General features: G+C 38.3%; 1 protein-coding gene across 9 annotated transcripts in view; it reads right to left on the bottom strand.

The window, feature by feature from the left end:
• Nucleotides 1-727: 727 nt before the first annotated feature.
• The window catches only part of DNAH5 (dynein axonemal heavy chain 5), a 312149-nt gene continuing 299047 nt past the window's right edge, over nt 728-13829 (bottom strand). For all 9 annotated transcript variants that reach the window (XM_057539913.1, XM_057539912.1, XM_057539910.1 and 6 more), the window contains 3 exons: nt 11659-11811; nt 11011-11242; nt 728-2559 (listed from right to left, as the gene is read on the bottom strand). In XM_057539913.1, coding sequence (XP_057395896.1) covers nt 2408-2559; nt 11011-11242; nt 11659-11811 — 537 coding nt within the window. In that variant the 3' untranslated portion in view covers nt 728-2407. The remainder of the gene's footprint in view (nt 2560-11010; nt 11243-11658; nt 11812-13829) is intronic.

Below are 13829 nucleotides of genomic sequence, written 5' to 3' on the forward strand. Positions count from 1 at the left end.
TTTTCCTCATAGCACTTAACCCCCAGTCTTTACATCTCTTTCTACGTATTGCTCACACGTGTCAGGTTATCCAGTCGTAAACTGAGATCATGTAAAATTACCTGCCTGAATAACTGCTTATTTTCTGTGTCTCATCCTCTTATGTGAATTCCATGAAATCAGGGACTGTGGCCATTTTTTTCCCACCATCGTTCCACCAGGGCGCCAGGGCGCCTGACACGCAGGAGGTGCAACATAAATATCTTTAATAAGTCAGTACTGAGACAGATGAAAAAGATGGCTCTATCACCCTGCTATGGCAACGGGACCCTCACTGTAGTTTTCTCCACATCCAAGGTGGTCAGCGACTCTCTCCGTCAACTGGAAAATTCAGTCAGTTGGTCTTCCCTTGATCCCGATTCAGTAGGATACTGAGCACCCTTCAGCGGGTGGGAGCTGGGGAGCGGGGAGTGGAGGTGAAGCGGGAAGGGGCCTCACTGGTACCTTCATGCTTTAGTCATGTCCCTTGCTGAATTAGTTCCTAAAAATTTCTAGTTGTTTTCATGGTGTTCTTTTCTACTTTGGGTCTCCAAAACTCATACATATATACCAATGGAGTATATCACAAAATTATAGGAATTATACATTTTCAAGTTATTTAATTAAAAAAGCCAGTTTTGAAAGCTTATTTCTGGTTACTCAATGGCACTCACCCCCTTGCTCATAAATAGCAATTACAATTCAGACATTCATTAACAACTTTTTATTAATCTGCATTATTTTTATATTTTCATTATGTATTCTTCGAAATAAAATGATTGTTTTACAGCAATTCACACAAATCAACTGATATATTAATTCAGACCAAAAGAAGCTACTCAAATGAAAATATAGTATTGTCCAGGATGGGTAGGTATCACATGAACCACTCAGGCCCAATTCTCATCATACTTAGCATAAAATGATACTTGTCACAGAGCAAATCCTAGTGAGAGGGACCCACACTGGTCTCCTTGTAACCCTTCCTCCCTGTAAAAAACTTTTTATCATCAGAAGCATGAAGTTACACAGATCTGAAGTTACCCAATTCTAAGCTGCAATTCTAAGTTAACACTGACCAAGTTTCCTAGTCAACAGGTTATAGATGAAACAATTTTATAATTTATAATCATAATTTAAAATAAAAATATGTGAAAAGTTCCTTAGGTAGTATTTTCCTAATTAATAAAAACTTACGTGAAGTTCCCACCCACTATCTACGACTTTTATCCTTTCTCTACTTTTTTCTTCCAGTTATTACATTTGTTCAAGTCAACTGAAACCTTTACCATTGGATCATACCTGTTTTTATTTTCCATGTTATTTTCTAATTTTTGTCCACACCAGATACATTTTACAGTTATAATCACAGTGTACTTGATATTTTGTTAACTATGTCTTTCAATTAACAGTATGTGCTCACCATTTCTGTGTTATGAAATCTTCATTATTGTTTTTCATGATTGCCAAATGCTTCTAATTTCCTTAAGATAGACTTATTTTTGAACTTTTAGGGTATTTATTTTTTATGCTATTAAATATATATATATATTTCTTCAGTCTTTTAAATTGTTTCCTGGGTATAGATTTTCAGGAGAGAAAATAAGGATCAAGGCATGGAATGTTTTTATGATTCTTTCTGTGCTTAGTTGTTTAATCATTTTACCAAAAGGATGGGTCAATTTACATTGCTCAAGGAGGCTGTGAGTGTATCACTTTTACAAAGACCTCACCACGATTCACGTTAGCTTTAATTTTTTAATTCTAACAAATATCAGTTAGTATCTCATTAATAATTATCAGTGGGGTTGAACCCTATTCTAAATGTTTATTCTATAGGATTACCTGAATTGTCTATTCATCTATTCACATTCTTAACCCACCCTTCTATTTCCTTCCATTTTTTTTAAAAGGTCTATTTAATTGGCTACTTGAGCCATGAAAACAAATCTCTTACCTGACCTAAATGCAAAAGGCAACAGAAGCAGAATCAGCGCAAACTTGTCATGATACCTTAGAGAATTGGGCTCTCACTAGAACCACCACATTAACAGAAGAATAATCCCTTCAAGGGAAATACCGTCTGTTTAGCCTAGTCAGTCCTTGGAGTTGAAGGAAGAAGAAAATGTATTATTGTGGATTTGAGGGCTGTACTTCATTAGAAAGTTGTAAATTTTATTTTTAAATCACCGAATAACTTTTCAGAAAAACACAGTGATTGGTCATGAACGATGAAACAGGCTAAATGTAATCAAGCATCCAACTAGAGTAGGGAACACTGATAGAGTTCTCATTGCATGATCAACCTGATTTACACACTGTCCACACAGAAGAAAAAGGTTATGATACTTTATATCCTGCATTTACTGGGTGAGAGACATGCCCCGTGTTACTTGACATCACAGAGAAGGGCGACCCCACGGAGCACCCAGTGTTCGGGGGCCTGGGCCGTCCTGAGGTCCACAGCAGCGATGTAGTTCAGATCTGTTCGGACTGGCTTCTTGTAGATGGGACAGGAGTACAACCGAGGGTCTCTTACAGCTACAAAAAAATTCATGAAAAAAACCTTGGTGAATTTCTAATTTAAGCAGCCCCAGCCACAAGCCCAAACAGAGTGCAGAGCCAAATCTGTGCACTCGGAAGGTCCTTCCAAAGAGAGATGGGTTTAGTAGAATGAGGGAAATTCTTCCTGAGGTCAGATAATCCCTAGATGCAAAGCAGAGGCTACCACAGGTTTCCAGTGGGTGTGACAAGACACCCAGACGTCCTCACATTTACCCCACTCACCCCTTGTCACATGTCCTTGACATTAACCCCTGCCCATGTGACATGACCGCAAACCTCCCATTGCTTCCTCCCTCTCCTTTCCACCTGTCAATTCAACACCCCTCCAACACCCTGTCCCCTGTACTTCCCCACCAAATCTTGTACCCACACACCCTCTCTATATTTCCCTTGTGACTTGCCTTTGTCTTTTCATCAGACATCCAGCACCAATGCTCACTATTATTTCAATATTATTATTGCAAAATCCCATCTTCAACCCTCTGTGCCACAGTCCAAACCACATTTGAAATCACAGGACAGAGAATGTTCCCCACGCCTACCAGGTGTTGTGAGTTCTCCATGTGCGTAGAGACATAAAAATGGCAGGGAAGCAGGGAAGCATGGCACGGTTCAGCTCTACCTTTCTGGAGCAGGGGAACAGAGGGACTCTCCAAAATCACATATGCAATGAAAGACAATCTGTGTGTCCCTTCTTCAAAGGTCTTCTCTTATGCATTCTGTCCAGCCTTGGAATCCCCATATCGAGGACAGATGCAGGTCTTGTGGGGGCCTCAAACTTACACAGTTTGGGGGAGGGGCTTCTTTTAAGAAAAAAAAGTACAATTTGCAAATATAAAATTAAGCTTTGGAAGGAGCCTCTGCATTGAGCAGCCCTAGAGTTTAAGCTTCACCAGCTTCTTGTTAAGTCCACTCTACCTATAGTAGTTTATTTGCACATCTTGTAACACCCATCTCGGGAAGCAGTATATTATTTCCTCTTCTCTCCCAGACTATAAATTATTTCAGGACAGAAGTGGTGTCTGCACTCATCCGTGTACTTCTCTGGAAGGCCAATATTATAAATGACCCTCACATAATTATTGAGATGAAAACATACTTAACTAAGAGGATAACTTAGCTTTGGTGACTTAGTGTAACAAACATGCAACTTTCAAAATGCAATATTAATATATTAATGATACTGAATTTATTTCCCCAAACGAACTTACTCAATAATTTAGCTTTTCCGAACACATCAAAAAAGTAAGGCACTATCAGAAATTAAAGTCTCATTTTTTGACCCAAAATAACCTTCAACCTTCTGTGCCATGTGTTTTTATACCTCCACTAAATTTAATTAATTCTATTGGAAGAAGTTAAACATTTGAATATGATAATATTATACAAAAGTTTCAATATAAGATAATCTAAAGCTGTAATTCTTAACCAGGTGTGATTTTTACCAGGGGACATTTGCCAATATCTAGAGAAATTTTTAGTTATCACATCTGGGAAGGTGCTACTGGCAACAAGTAGGTCGAGGCCAGGAATGCTGCTAACATCCTATAATGCACAAGACAGCCCCTCACAACAAGAGTTATCTGGACCAAAAATGTCAATAATACAAAGGTTGAGAAATGCTGTTCTAAAACAAAGTCATGACATATATACACTAATATCTATAAAATAGATAACTAATAAGAACCCGCTGTATAATAAATTAAATTAAATTTTTTAAAAAATAAAGAAAAAAATAAAGTATTTAAATAGTAAAAAAAAAAACAAAGATGCTTCAATGTCAGAAAATCTACCCATGTAATTCACCACATTACACAACTAAGATAGAAGGAGATATGATTATCTCAATGTAGAAAATATCATTTAATAAAGTTCAGTACAATTTATAATTAAAAATTCTGAGCAAACCAGGAATGAAAAGGAACTTCCTCAACTTAGTAAAGGTTATAATATTAAAATTTATAGCATATAATATACTTAGAGAAATTTTACATGGATTTTCTTGAGGCTCAGAAACAATTTTGATCAAAAACATTAAGAAGAGAAAAATAAATAAAATTGGTAAGAATTAGAAGAGCAGAGAATCAACTATCATAATTTGTAAATGATATGACATCTCCCTAGAAAAACAAAATCAACAAACTTTTAGAACAATTAAGAATCTTCACCAACTAGTAAGGATCTTGCTGGATTCGAGATCAACCTGTGCTGGCAACTGCCAACTAAAAGTTTTAATAAAAAATAGGATACAGTTTTTAATATTGACAAAACCATAAAGTATCAGGGAATTAACCAAGAGATCTGTATAGAAAATACTTTAAAACTTTAATAAAAGATATAATAAGGATGATCTGAAAATATTAAAAAATAAATAAAACAAAGTCACAGATATTTTACAGTACTTTAAAATTATGTATTTGCTTAATCCCATGAAATGAATTATTAGAAACCATCTAAATTAATGTAACACCTAATTTTAAGTCTAGTTGCTATTTTTTAATTACCATGAGAATGCCATTAGTGATAATAATTAGGCAAACATACAAAAAAATGAATGACAGTGAATTTGAGGAGTGCAGTTAATGCTAACTACACTGATATATTTAAACCCTTTAATCCTAAGATCTGAACATATAACAAATATTTAACTAATCGTTCTTCTTGATGCACACTTGACCAACAATCATTTTATAAATCTTGATGTAAGCCCTTGGAGTTTTACATTTGAATCAAGTGATAATTATAATAATTGTACCTTGGGAAGTATTTGATTACTTGGGTTTTAATCCCAAAATAAAAATAGAATTGGAAAAAAGAGCATTCTTTTCAAGAAGCAGTAAAAAAAAAGCAATTCTCTGAAATATTTATCCACTTTTATTTATTTTTAATTGCTTCACAAGGGAAGGAGCCCACACCAAGTCACAGCATGCAGCAACCTTCTGCAGCAGGATTAGAAACCACTGAAAATATGATTTCATGGTAGAAGTGCTGACAGATGCTAAACAAGCACACAAAGAGATGATTTGAAACCGTTACCTCTGGTTAGACAAATAACTTTGGAGACAAAAATAAACATGCTAAGCAGGTAGAACAAATTAGCTAAATATGTTTAAAGCCTTGGGGCTCCAGAAGGAGGAGCAGAGAGAAGAGGGTATCTAAATTGGCGAGCTATGTGCTTTAGGATGCTAAAGGTTTTAATAAAACGCCTTGAGGAAATTTCATTTTCTAACTCTATAACTTCCGTCTCTAGCCTACATTTTTCACCCAAATGTAAGTATATCATTACATCATGTATTCCTTCTAATATCCAAAATAACCAAGTTACATAGAGATTCCTTATGTCATTCCTTTATTTAGTCCCTCTATTGCTAATAACATTTAGGTTATTAAACAGTGCACTCTTCCATGTGTTATTTCTTTTAATCCTTCAACAAGCATGAGAATTATCGTATTAATAATAATAATTTTTTATTGTTATCTATTGTATGCTAATTATGTGCTGGACATTGTCAGTTTAATTCTCTCAACAACCCAATGAGATGGGTACCATGATTAAATCCATTTTACAGATGAGAAAACTGGAAGACATAAGGAGGTGAGTTACTTATCCAAGGTTGCAGAGCTGTAGGTGATGAGTCAAACCTGGCCAGAATGGATCCAGAGCCTAAGTTCTTAACCTCAGCAATAGTGTGACGTACTATGTGTATGTGTGTCCATATCTTTGCAGAAATATGTAAATGTGGACCAGAGATAACTAGATACCTGACTTCAACTTGTGGCATAGCTGAGACTCCTCCGAAGCTACATGACTAACTGCTAAGGTGATAAAGCCATGAAAGCACCCCAAATATCCAGGCTCCTGGCTCACTGCCTTTTACCTGAGGACGTGTGCCCCCTCTATGGGGCAGGGAGGTGACCACCTTAACCTTCAGCATGGGGAGAGGAGGCCACAGGGGGTGACAGCTCTCATCTGCATAGGGCAGAGGCCTTTACTGTGTCTACTTCACCAGCTACCTGAGAAATATTAATACATGACTTCAAAATGCAAGGAAACCGTCCTCATTTCCAATTTAACCTTTATTTTCAAGCTTCATCTCTAAGTGCAGAGTCTTGAGTAGAACACCACCACAAGACTTCCCAGAGATTTGCATTCATCCCACAACAGACAAATGTGATTCTGATAACAGCTTTGGTAGCCAGGAATCATAGGCAAATTACCTAATATCTCTAAACCTTCATTTCCCCATCTGCAAAATCGTCATGATACATCTTACAGAGTTGTTGTAAAGACTAAATAAGTTAACATATGTGAATGCTGGCATAGTATAATGCTTGCAATGCAGTAGATGCCCAAGATGTGTTAGGTTTCTCCCCTCTCTCCCTGTACACACACACACACACACACACACACACACATGCATATATACACTTACCTTTTCACTAAAACAAATTCCCCAGTCTCAGGTTCCCCATGACTTTAACAGAGTTCAGGTTTACAAACTGAAAGTGGAGTAAACGCTGCGGGGCTCAGGAGTTAGGAGGTCTCCAGCTCCGGGTCGCTGCGCGGGGCTATTCCCACCCCCGGCCCATGACTGCACAGTGTTGGATCAGGGTGGGTCCTAGGGCGTTCTCAGAAACACTGTTCCTCTAGCAGGAAATAGCCTCATTAGCTGCAGGGACCCTGAGATTCTTCACATCTTACTTAGTGACCAGAGATACATGTAAGTCTTGCTTTGCTCCCCCCAAATTCTAACCACTGCCTTCCCATCACATGGACTTCAGCACCGAAGTTATTAGAAGCATCACTCTCTCTCTATAGGAGACATATATTTCCTATAGCTGCCTCTTTTCAACTTCCTTTGAGAACACAGGATCTAGAGTGGGTACGGGTGGCTTTACTCTCTTGGAGAATTTAGTACTATTTGAGTGACTCTCCCGTGACAAGAAACATAAATAAAATAAACATTTGGGGATATAGCTCAACATATCAATATATCAATTTTGATATATCGATAAACTCAATTTTTAGCTTTGAAATAAATATCTAGACTTCCTTTTAAAAACAAATAAACCAGTCCTATATGTAAAATTCAATGGTGAATTATTTAAACTGAAATTGCCCTTCCTATTAACATAAAAAACAACCCATTACAAGAATTTTAATTTTAAAACACTACACTTTTGGAGCATCCTCTAGCCATTAATGATGTTAAACCTCTTTAGCTCAACTAGAGCCCTATTTAGTCATCAAAATTGAATGCAAATTAGATTTACAGTACGAAAAGAGCAATGGAATGTTAGTTTTCTATCAGGAACAAAACACCTCTTCCACCACAAAGCTATTTGGCAAAAAGTTTCCACCAACTTCTACTGAAGCCAAAAAAAGAATAGAGAATTATAGTTTTCCTTCACTTTTTTCTTAGTACTTTGAAATGAGTGAGTCACTTTTTCCTTTGCTCATTTTTATTTCCTCCCCTAACCCTACAGCTAATGAGCGTCACCGCTGACTAAAGCCCAGCAGCGTGAGTACAGTTCTTCCACACCAACGTGTTCTTGAATCATAAAGGGTTGCCGGTATTATAAATTTATTGCTTTATTACTACCATGCTGAGATGTTCAATGTCACGTGGCAATGGGTTTTTACAATTTAGTCACAAGAAATAAAGTAACACCTAACTGAACGTGAGAAAGATTTGTCTTTCACTTTATAAGGGAAACATTTTTCCAACAATGTTGACTAGATGCAACAAAATTTCTAAAATAGTACTTTTGGCTAAAAGAACATTTGATTATTATTTCTATAAAATAATCACTGTCCTGGGACTTCACACGGCCGTAAGGATTCATGAACATGAAGCCACAGGCAGCGTGTTTGCCGAAGCCCAGGCAGACACGTGGATACCTTCAGACGCAGCTGGGGCATAATGAGCGACACCCTGTACCAAGAGGGACACTGAGCACCCTTACGTCTCTCTTCTGATGCCCAGCTCTCTTCATGGGCTCCCCTTCCTGCACACACCGTCTTTCTGTTCCTCAAACACAGCGCATTCGTTGCTATCTCTTGCCTCTGCGCTCTTGCCTTTGCCCCATGGGTACTAGTCCAATGTTCAATGTTCTCTCCTCAGCAAAGCCTTCCCTGAACCCCTGAATTCTCTCACTCCCTGACGCACCGTGTGTATGTGTTCTTTACAGAAACAAGAACTATCTGAAATCGGTATGTTCATTTACACTTGATCCTCATTATTCCTGGGACTTATGTATCTAAAGTCTCACGGAGTCTGAATTACCAATGGCTGCTCGGGGAAATACAGGGTCAGGTTCCTGCAAGCCTCTGGTCACAGCATTTCCATCAACCCATCAATACGTAACCTTGTTTTATGTGTGTTTCTGTTTAAAGTCATCTTATTAATATACACTGTTGATTCATTCGCATTGAACTCAAGGTCGACAGCACTATGACTCACGCCTGATCAAAGCATGTCTAACACACATGTTTTCTCCATAAGACACATCACCGCCTTCTTGCGCTCAGGAACACTAGACAACACTTCAGCACTACACACGGGGGCCATTCTCAACAATGAAAAGCAGAAAAATGTGAAAAACATAGCACGAAATAGACCATGGAAAGGATACTTGTTTACGGCCTGAGCTGAAACGAGAAGCAGAGCACAGGCTTGTTCAACCTCAACTGGGAACACTCATGTCAGGAGTGTCTCATGTCCATGAAAGACCGTGAAAGTGCCACAAGCATTGACATTGGGGTAACAAATAAATTTTAGAGTGTAGGCAAAATCATACAGAATCCTTGCGTAACAGGGATTGACTATATTTGCTTCTTTTTTCAGCTACCTTCCCTCTTTGAGACTGAGCTCCTTGCAAAAGGGGATTCTGCTTGGACTTTTCCCATTGTTGCATCCCCAGCAATAGAGTGGTGTGTGTCAGATGGTCAACACCAGATAAATATTAAATGGATGACCCAGTGAGCCAAAGCTCTTTCCCTTTGCCAAGAAAAGTCTAACTCTAATGCCCTCTCATGCTCACCCTTATCCCCCAAAACTCATCTCAAAAGCAGTCTCCACCAACCTCCCAGGCCTAGCTATGTTCTACTTCTAGATTCCCTGACCATCCTGACAGCATCTCTATCATAACATGTGTCAAATTCTACTTAAATTATTTATTGACTTAATCAGGCTCCCTCAGCAGACTGTGAGTCCCTTGTGGGTGTGATCTGATTCATAATTATCTTTGTCTCTTGTGGGTAAGCTTGTGGCTGGTATAATTAGTCATGTAGCAAACATCAATATTTGCCTAAAAAATACTCAAAGTTTATACACTCTCTTCCCTTGACATATGTTTACAAATGTGGTACTTATCTAAGGGATGGAGATACTAAAAGCTCTCCTTTAAAGAGAGATTGTTTTATCCCTTCCTTGTTTAAAGAAAAATCTTTTGTGCTTCTGTTGTAAAATTAGTACTTCCTTGGGATCCACTATCCTGGCTAAACCTCTTGAGTTTATGGCTTATAGTGATCATCTCACTATGTATATGTATGTCAAATCATCATGTTACACACCTTAAATATATGCAATTTTTATTTAAAAAGGAAAATAAATAAATTTTTTTAAAAATAAAAAGAACAGGGAATCTCCTCATATGGTGAACGGTGGTTACTGCTGAGGAGATGTTAGCTGAGTGAAATGCAACAACAAAAACCTCTAGAAAACATCAAGCCAACAATGGAAAATAGTTTAGGTGTTTTTAGACTTGTCAAACAGAGCTTTGATAACTTTGTCAAAGTACTCTTCTTTGACATGTGTGTTTCATTGAAGTGTTATCACATTCATAGGCTGATACGTGAACCCAGCGTTTTACCATTAGCTATTGGATTAAGCTGAATGTCCCTGAATTCAAACTGGATTTCACAACCTGGCTTAAATCTCCAAGCTAGTGGAGACACCACCTCCCGTAGCCCTGTGCAGTCCTGCCTGGAAAGCCTTCTTTCCACCACTTACCTCGTCATCCAAGCCCCATCCATCCTTCCAAGCCCATCCATCCTTCCAAGCCCATCCAGGCCCAACTGCCCCTGAGATCCAGCCCCTGACTATTTCATCCCACTGTTATCTCACCCTCCTTTCTCACCACTTATTTACTATTCCAAACACCTGTTTCTTATCTCATTAGCTAATGCTATTTTATCTGCTTTATTAGATAGGCAAGAACTATCTAGAACCATTGCCTCCCAGGAGCGTTCAAGAAAGAGTCCAGCAGTCCGTCAGTACTCATTAAACACAGGTGTGAATGTGAAGCCACTTGATAACATAGTATAATCCTTATCACATGGTAACAAAAATAACGATACCCTGTGTTTATAACATCATCCAACCTGATAATACCAACCATCCCTCAACGCGCAAGACAACTTACTGTTGTTTTCGGCATAAATTCTTATGACAGGCATTAACTCGAAGAGCACTTTCGGTTTGGACTCGATGAGTTTCATGTTCCTCTTGTCCCAGCCAGCACCTTCAAGATACAAGCCGTAGACGTAGATGCCCTCTGTGGGAGGGGCAGAAATGTCATCCTTCATCCACTTGGTGACTTCGTTGCGGAGCACCATATTGTCCAGAGCCCAACCTTCGTTGGCCCGAGTTATTTCCTACTCAGGGCAAGAGCAAAAGCAAAGGATGAAATCAGCAACTAGAGGTTTGTCTTAATATAAAGAGCATTATCGTGATGACAGTGTAGCCCCAAATTATCCAGATTCAAAGAAGGTAGGGTAGCATTTAAAGATTTTAAAAGATTCTCTTATAAGCAATACCCATGTCCTAATTTAACCCCTTGTACTTTAAAAGAAATATCAAATCAAATCAAATTTAACAATAACAAATATTTTGAAATCCCAGCTAGCAGCCTGAGAACAAGCGGGATTTATGTTCAGGACAAAGTAACTGCTGGTGTCAAAAAGAGACAATCATTCTCTGTCTTATTCTACTCTTTAAAACTATAATGAAAGAAGAAAGCCTGGTAGAGGAAAATTATAATAACACAACACGTGAAAATCAGAGCTATTACCTGTCGCATTGCAGTTAAAAATCCTTGGGGGTTAAAAAAGCCTGTCATCCAGAAGCAGTGGGGCCGGTCATTGAAAACCCAAGAGGTAAACTGGCAGTTTCTTTCAATAAGCTCAGTAAACCAGAAACCCAACGTACTTGAAACCCAAGATTCCTGAAATGCATACATTAAACCATGAATTAATACAGGTATAATCCTGCTGTGTAACTGGCTACGTTCACAGAAGAAAACAGTGGTGAAATAACAATTTCACTCTTAGAATTTAGAAGTCCCTAAGACGTAAATTTTCCTTGGGTTATGACATTTAAGTTTTCAAATTATTCTTCCTCCTTAATGATATGAAATAGGATAGAATCAGCTAGTCATCACATGGATTTCAGATCAATCCAGTTCAGCACACTGTTCGAGACATCTGTTTTCAGTAGAATCTCCTTCCACATACAAATAGAGTCATGACCAATTCTGCCATAAAGCAATGAAAACAATTAATGGAATTAAATTTGACAGGTTTCAACTATTTTTCCTTAGGCTACATTTTCAATAGATACATTATAAAATAAGATTTCTATTTATATAAATGTGCTCATGGCCTTATCAGCACTTTAAAATATATTTTGTGAATGATAAATCATAGAAGGCTTTCTCCACGTATCATTTTTTTATGAGGCAAACAACAGTTATTTTCTCAAGTTTTTGTCCCTTAGACTGCACTTTTATTTCCTTGATGAAGGGGTAGAAACGGAAACACAGGTCTCTTTACCACAAACAAATTAATTGCATTCATTGCCTGTAACGTTCTGCCTGAATTCACGTGTGGAACTCCTGTTACTACAACTGGCATGGAAATGTCATTAACGTCAGCAGCAGTCACACTAGAAGGTATCTCCAAATCATATTTTATAACATTTTACTGCAACTGCAATATTTTATGTGTGAATAAATGTAGTGATCAACCCGGATAGATAAACTACTTGAATTTCAAATATCTTAAGAATTGATATGCCTATTTTTCAAGAGACGGTGAGATTCCCAAAGACTGATAATAAGTAGAATAAAAACCTGTATAAAATGATTTTAATTTAAAAATGAGGTAACTCGCTCTATCACATCTTTATAGATGTGTTAACTGAAAGAGGTGTGTTTATATGACATTTGATCTGAGGGCACAGGGACCCATTTAATGAGGGGATGTCTCCAGGCAAGGACCCCTGTTCCAGAGCCTGCAGGTGCTGACCAAGCTGGGTGAGCTGGTTTAGTGGAAAATGAGCCTGCAAGGGCCAGTGACCATGGAGGTTCTTTCTCTGTCATTGGCAATGAGAAGAGTGAATTCATATAGAAAACTCTCTGGCCTTGGCAATGAATTTTTTGAAGGTGAGGAGAGAAAGGAGTCTGGTCAAAGCTGATTCTGAGTTTCTAGGCTGCGTGACTAGAGGGATGGATGGTGGGTCACCAGATAAGATGGAGAAGACAGTAGAAGAACACTCCCCAGTTACCATGTACTGCCTTTGGGACCCACGGCCTTGGAATCTGCCAAAGCCCTGGGTGAGATATCAGAGTCTCAGCACTAAGTGAATCTCTTCTGAGAGACTCTCAGTTCTAACCCCATCCTGTCTCACCATCCCATTTACCTGAGTATCTTCCAGAAGGTTCCAGTCACCCCAGGACCCAATATCGTCTCTATAAGGTGCCCTCCCTGGATAACCCCACCCTCCTGCCTCCCAGGTCCTCCCCCTGGACCCTCAGCATCTTCAGAGCCATGGTCAGCAAACGCCTCTACAGAGACACTCAAATACTCATTTTACTTTTCCAAGTAAAAAAAAAAGTCTTAAAACTGCATCTACCATACAAACTGCTATATGTAGAATGGATAAACAACAGGTCCTACTGTATAGCACAGGGAACTATATTCAATATCCTGTAATAAACCATAATGGAAAAGAATTTTTTTTAAAAACCCACATCTTGGTGCATATATAGAATGGAATATTACTCAGCCATTAAGAAGAATGAAATAACGCCATTTGCAGCAACATGGATGGACCTAGAGATGATCGTATGAAGCCAAATAAGTCAGAAAGAGAAAGACAAATACCATATATCACTTATATGTTGAATCTAAAATACGACACAAACAAACATACCTACGAAACAGAAAGAGATTCACAGAGGTA

This window comes from Balaenoptera acutorostrata, chromosome 2, assembly GCF_949987535.1.
Source record: "Balaenoptera acutorostrata chromosome 2, mBalAcu1.1, whole genome shotgun sequence".
In the NCBI taxonomy this organism is placed as follows: domain Eukaryota; kingdom Metazoa; phylum Chordata; class Mammalia; order Artiodactyla; family Balaenopteridae; genus Balaenoptera; species Balaenoptera acutorostrata.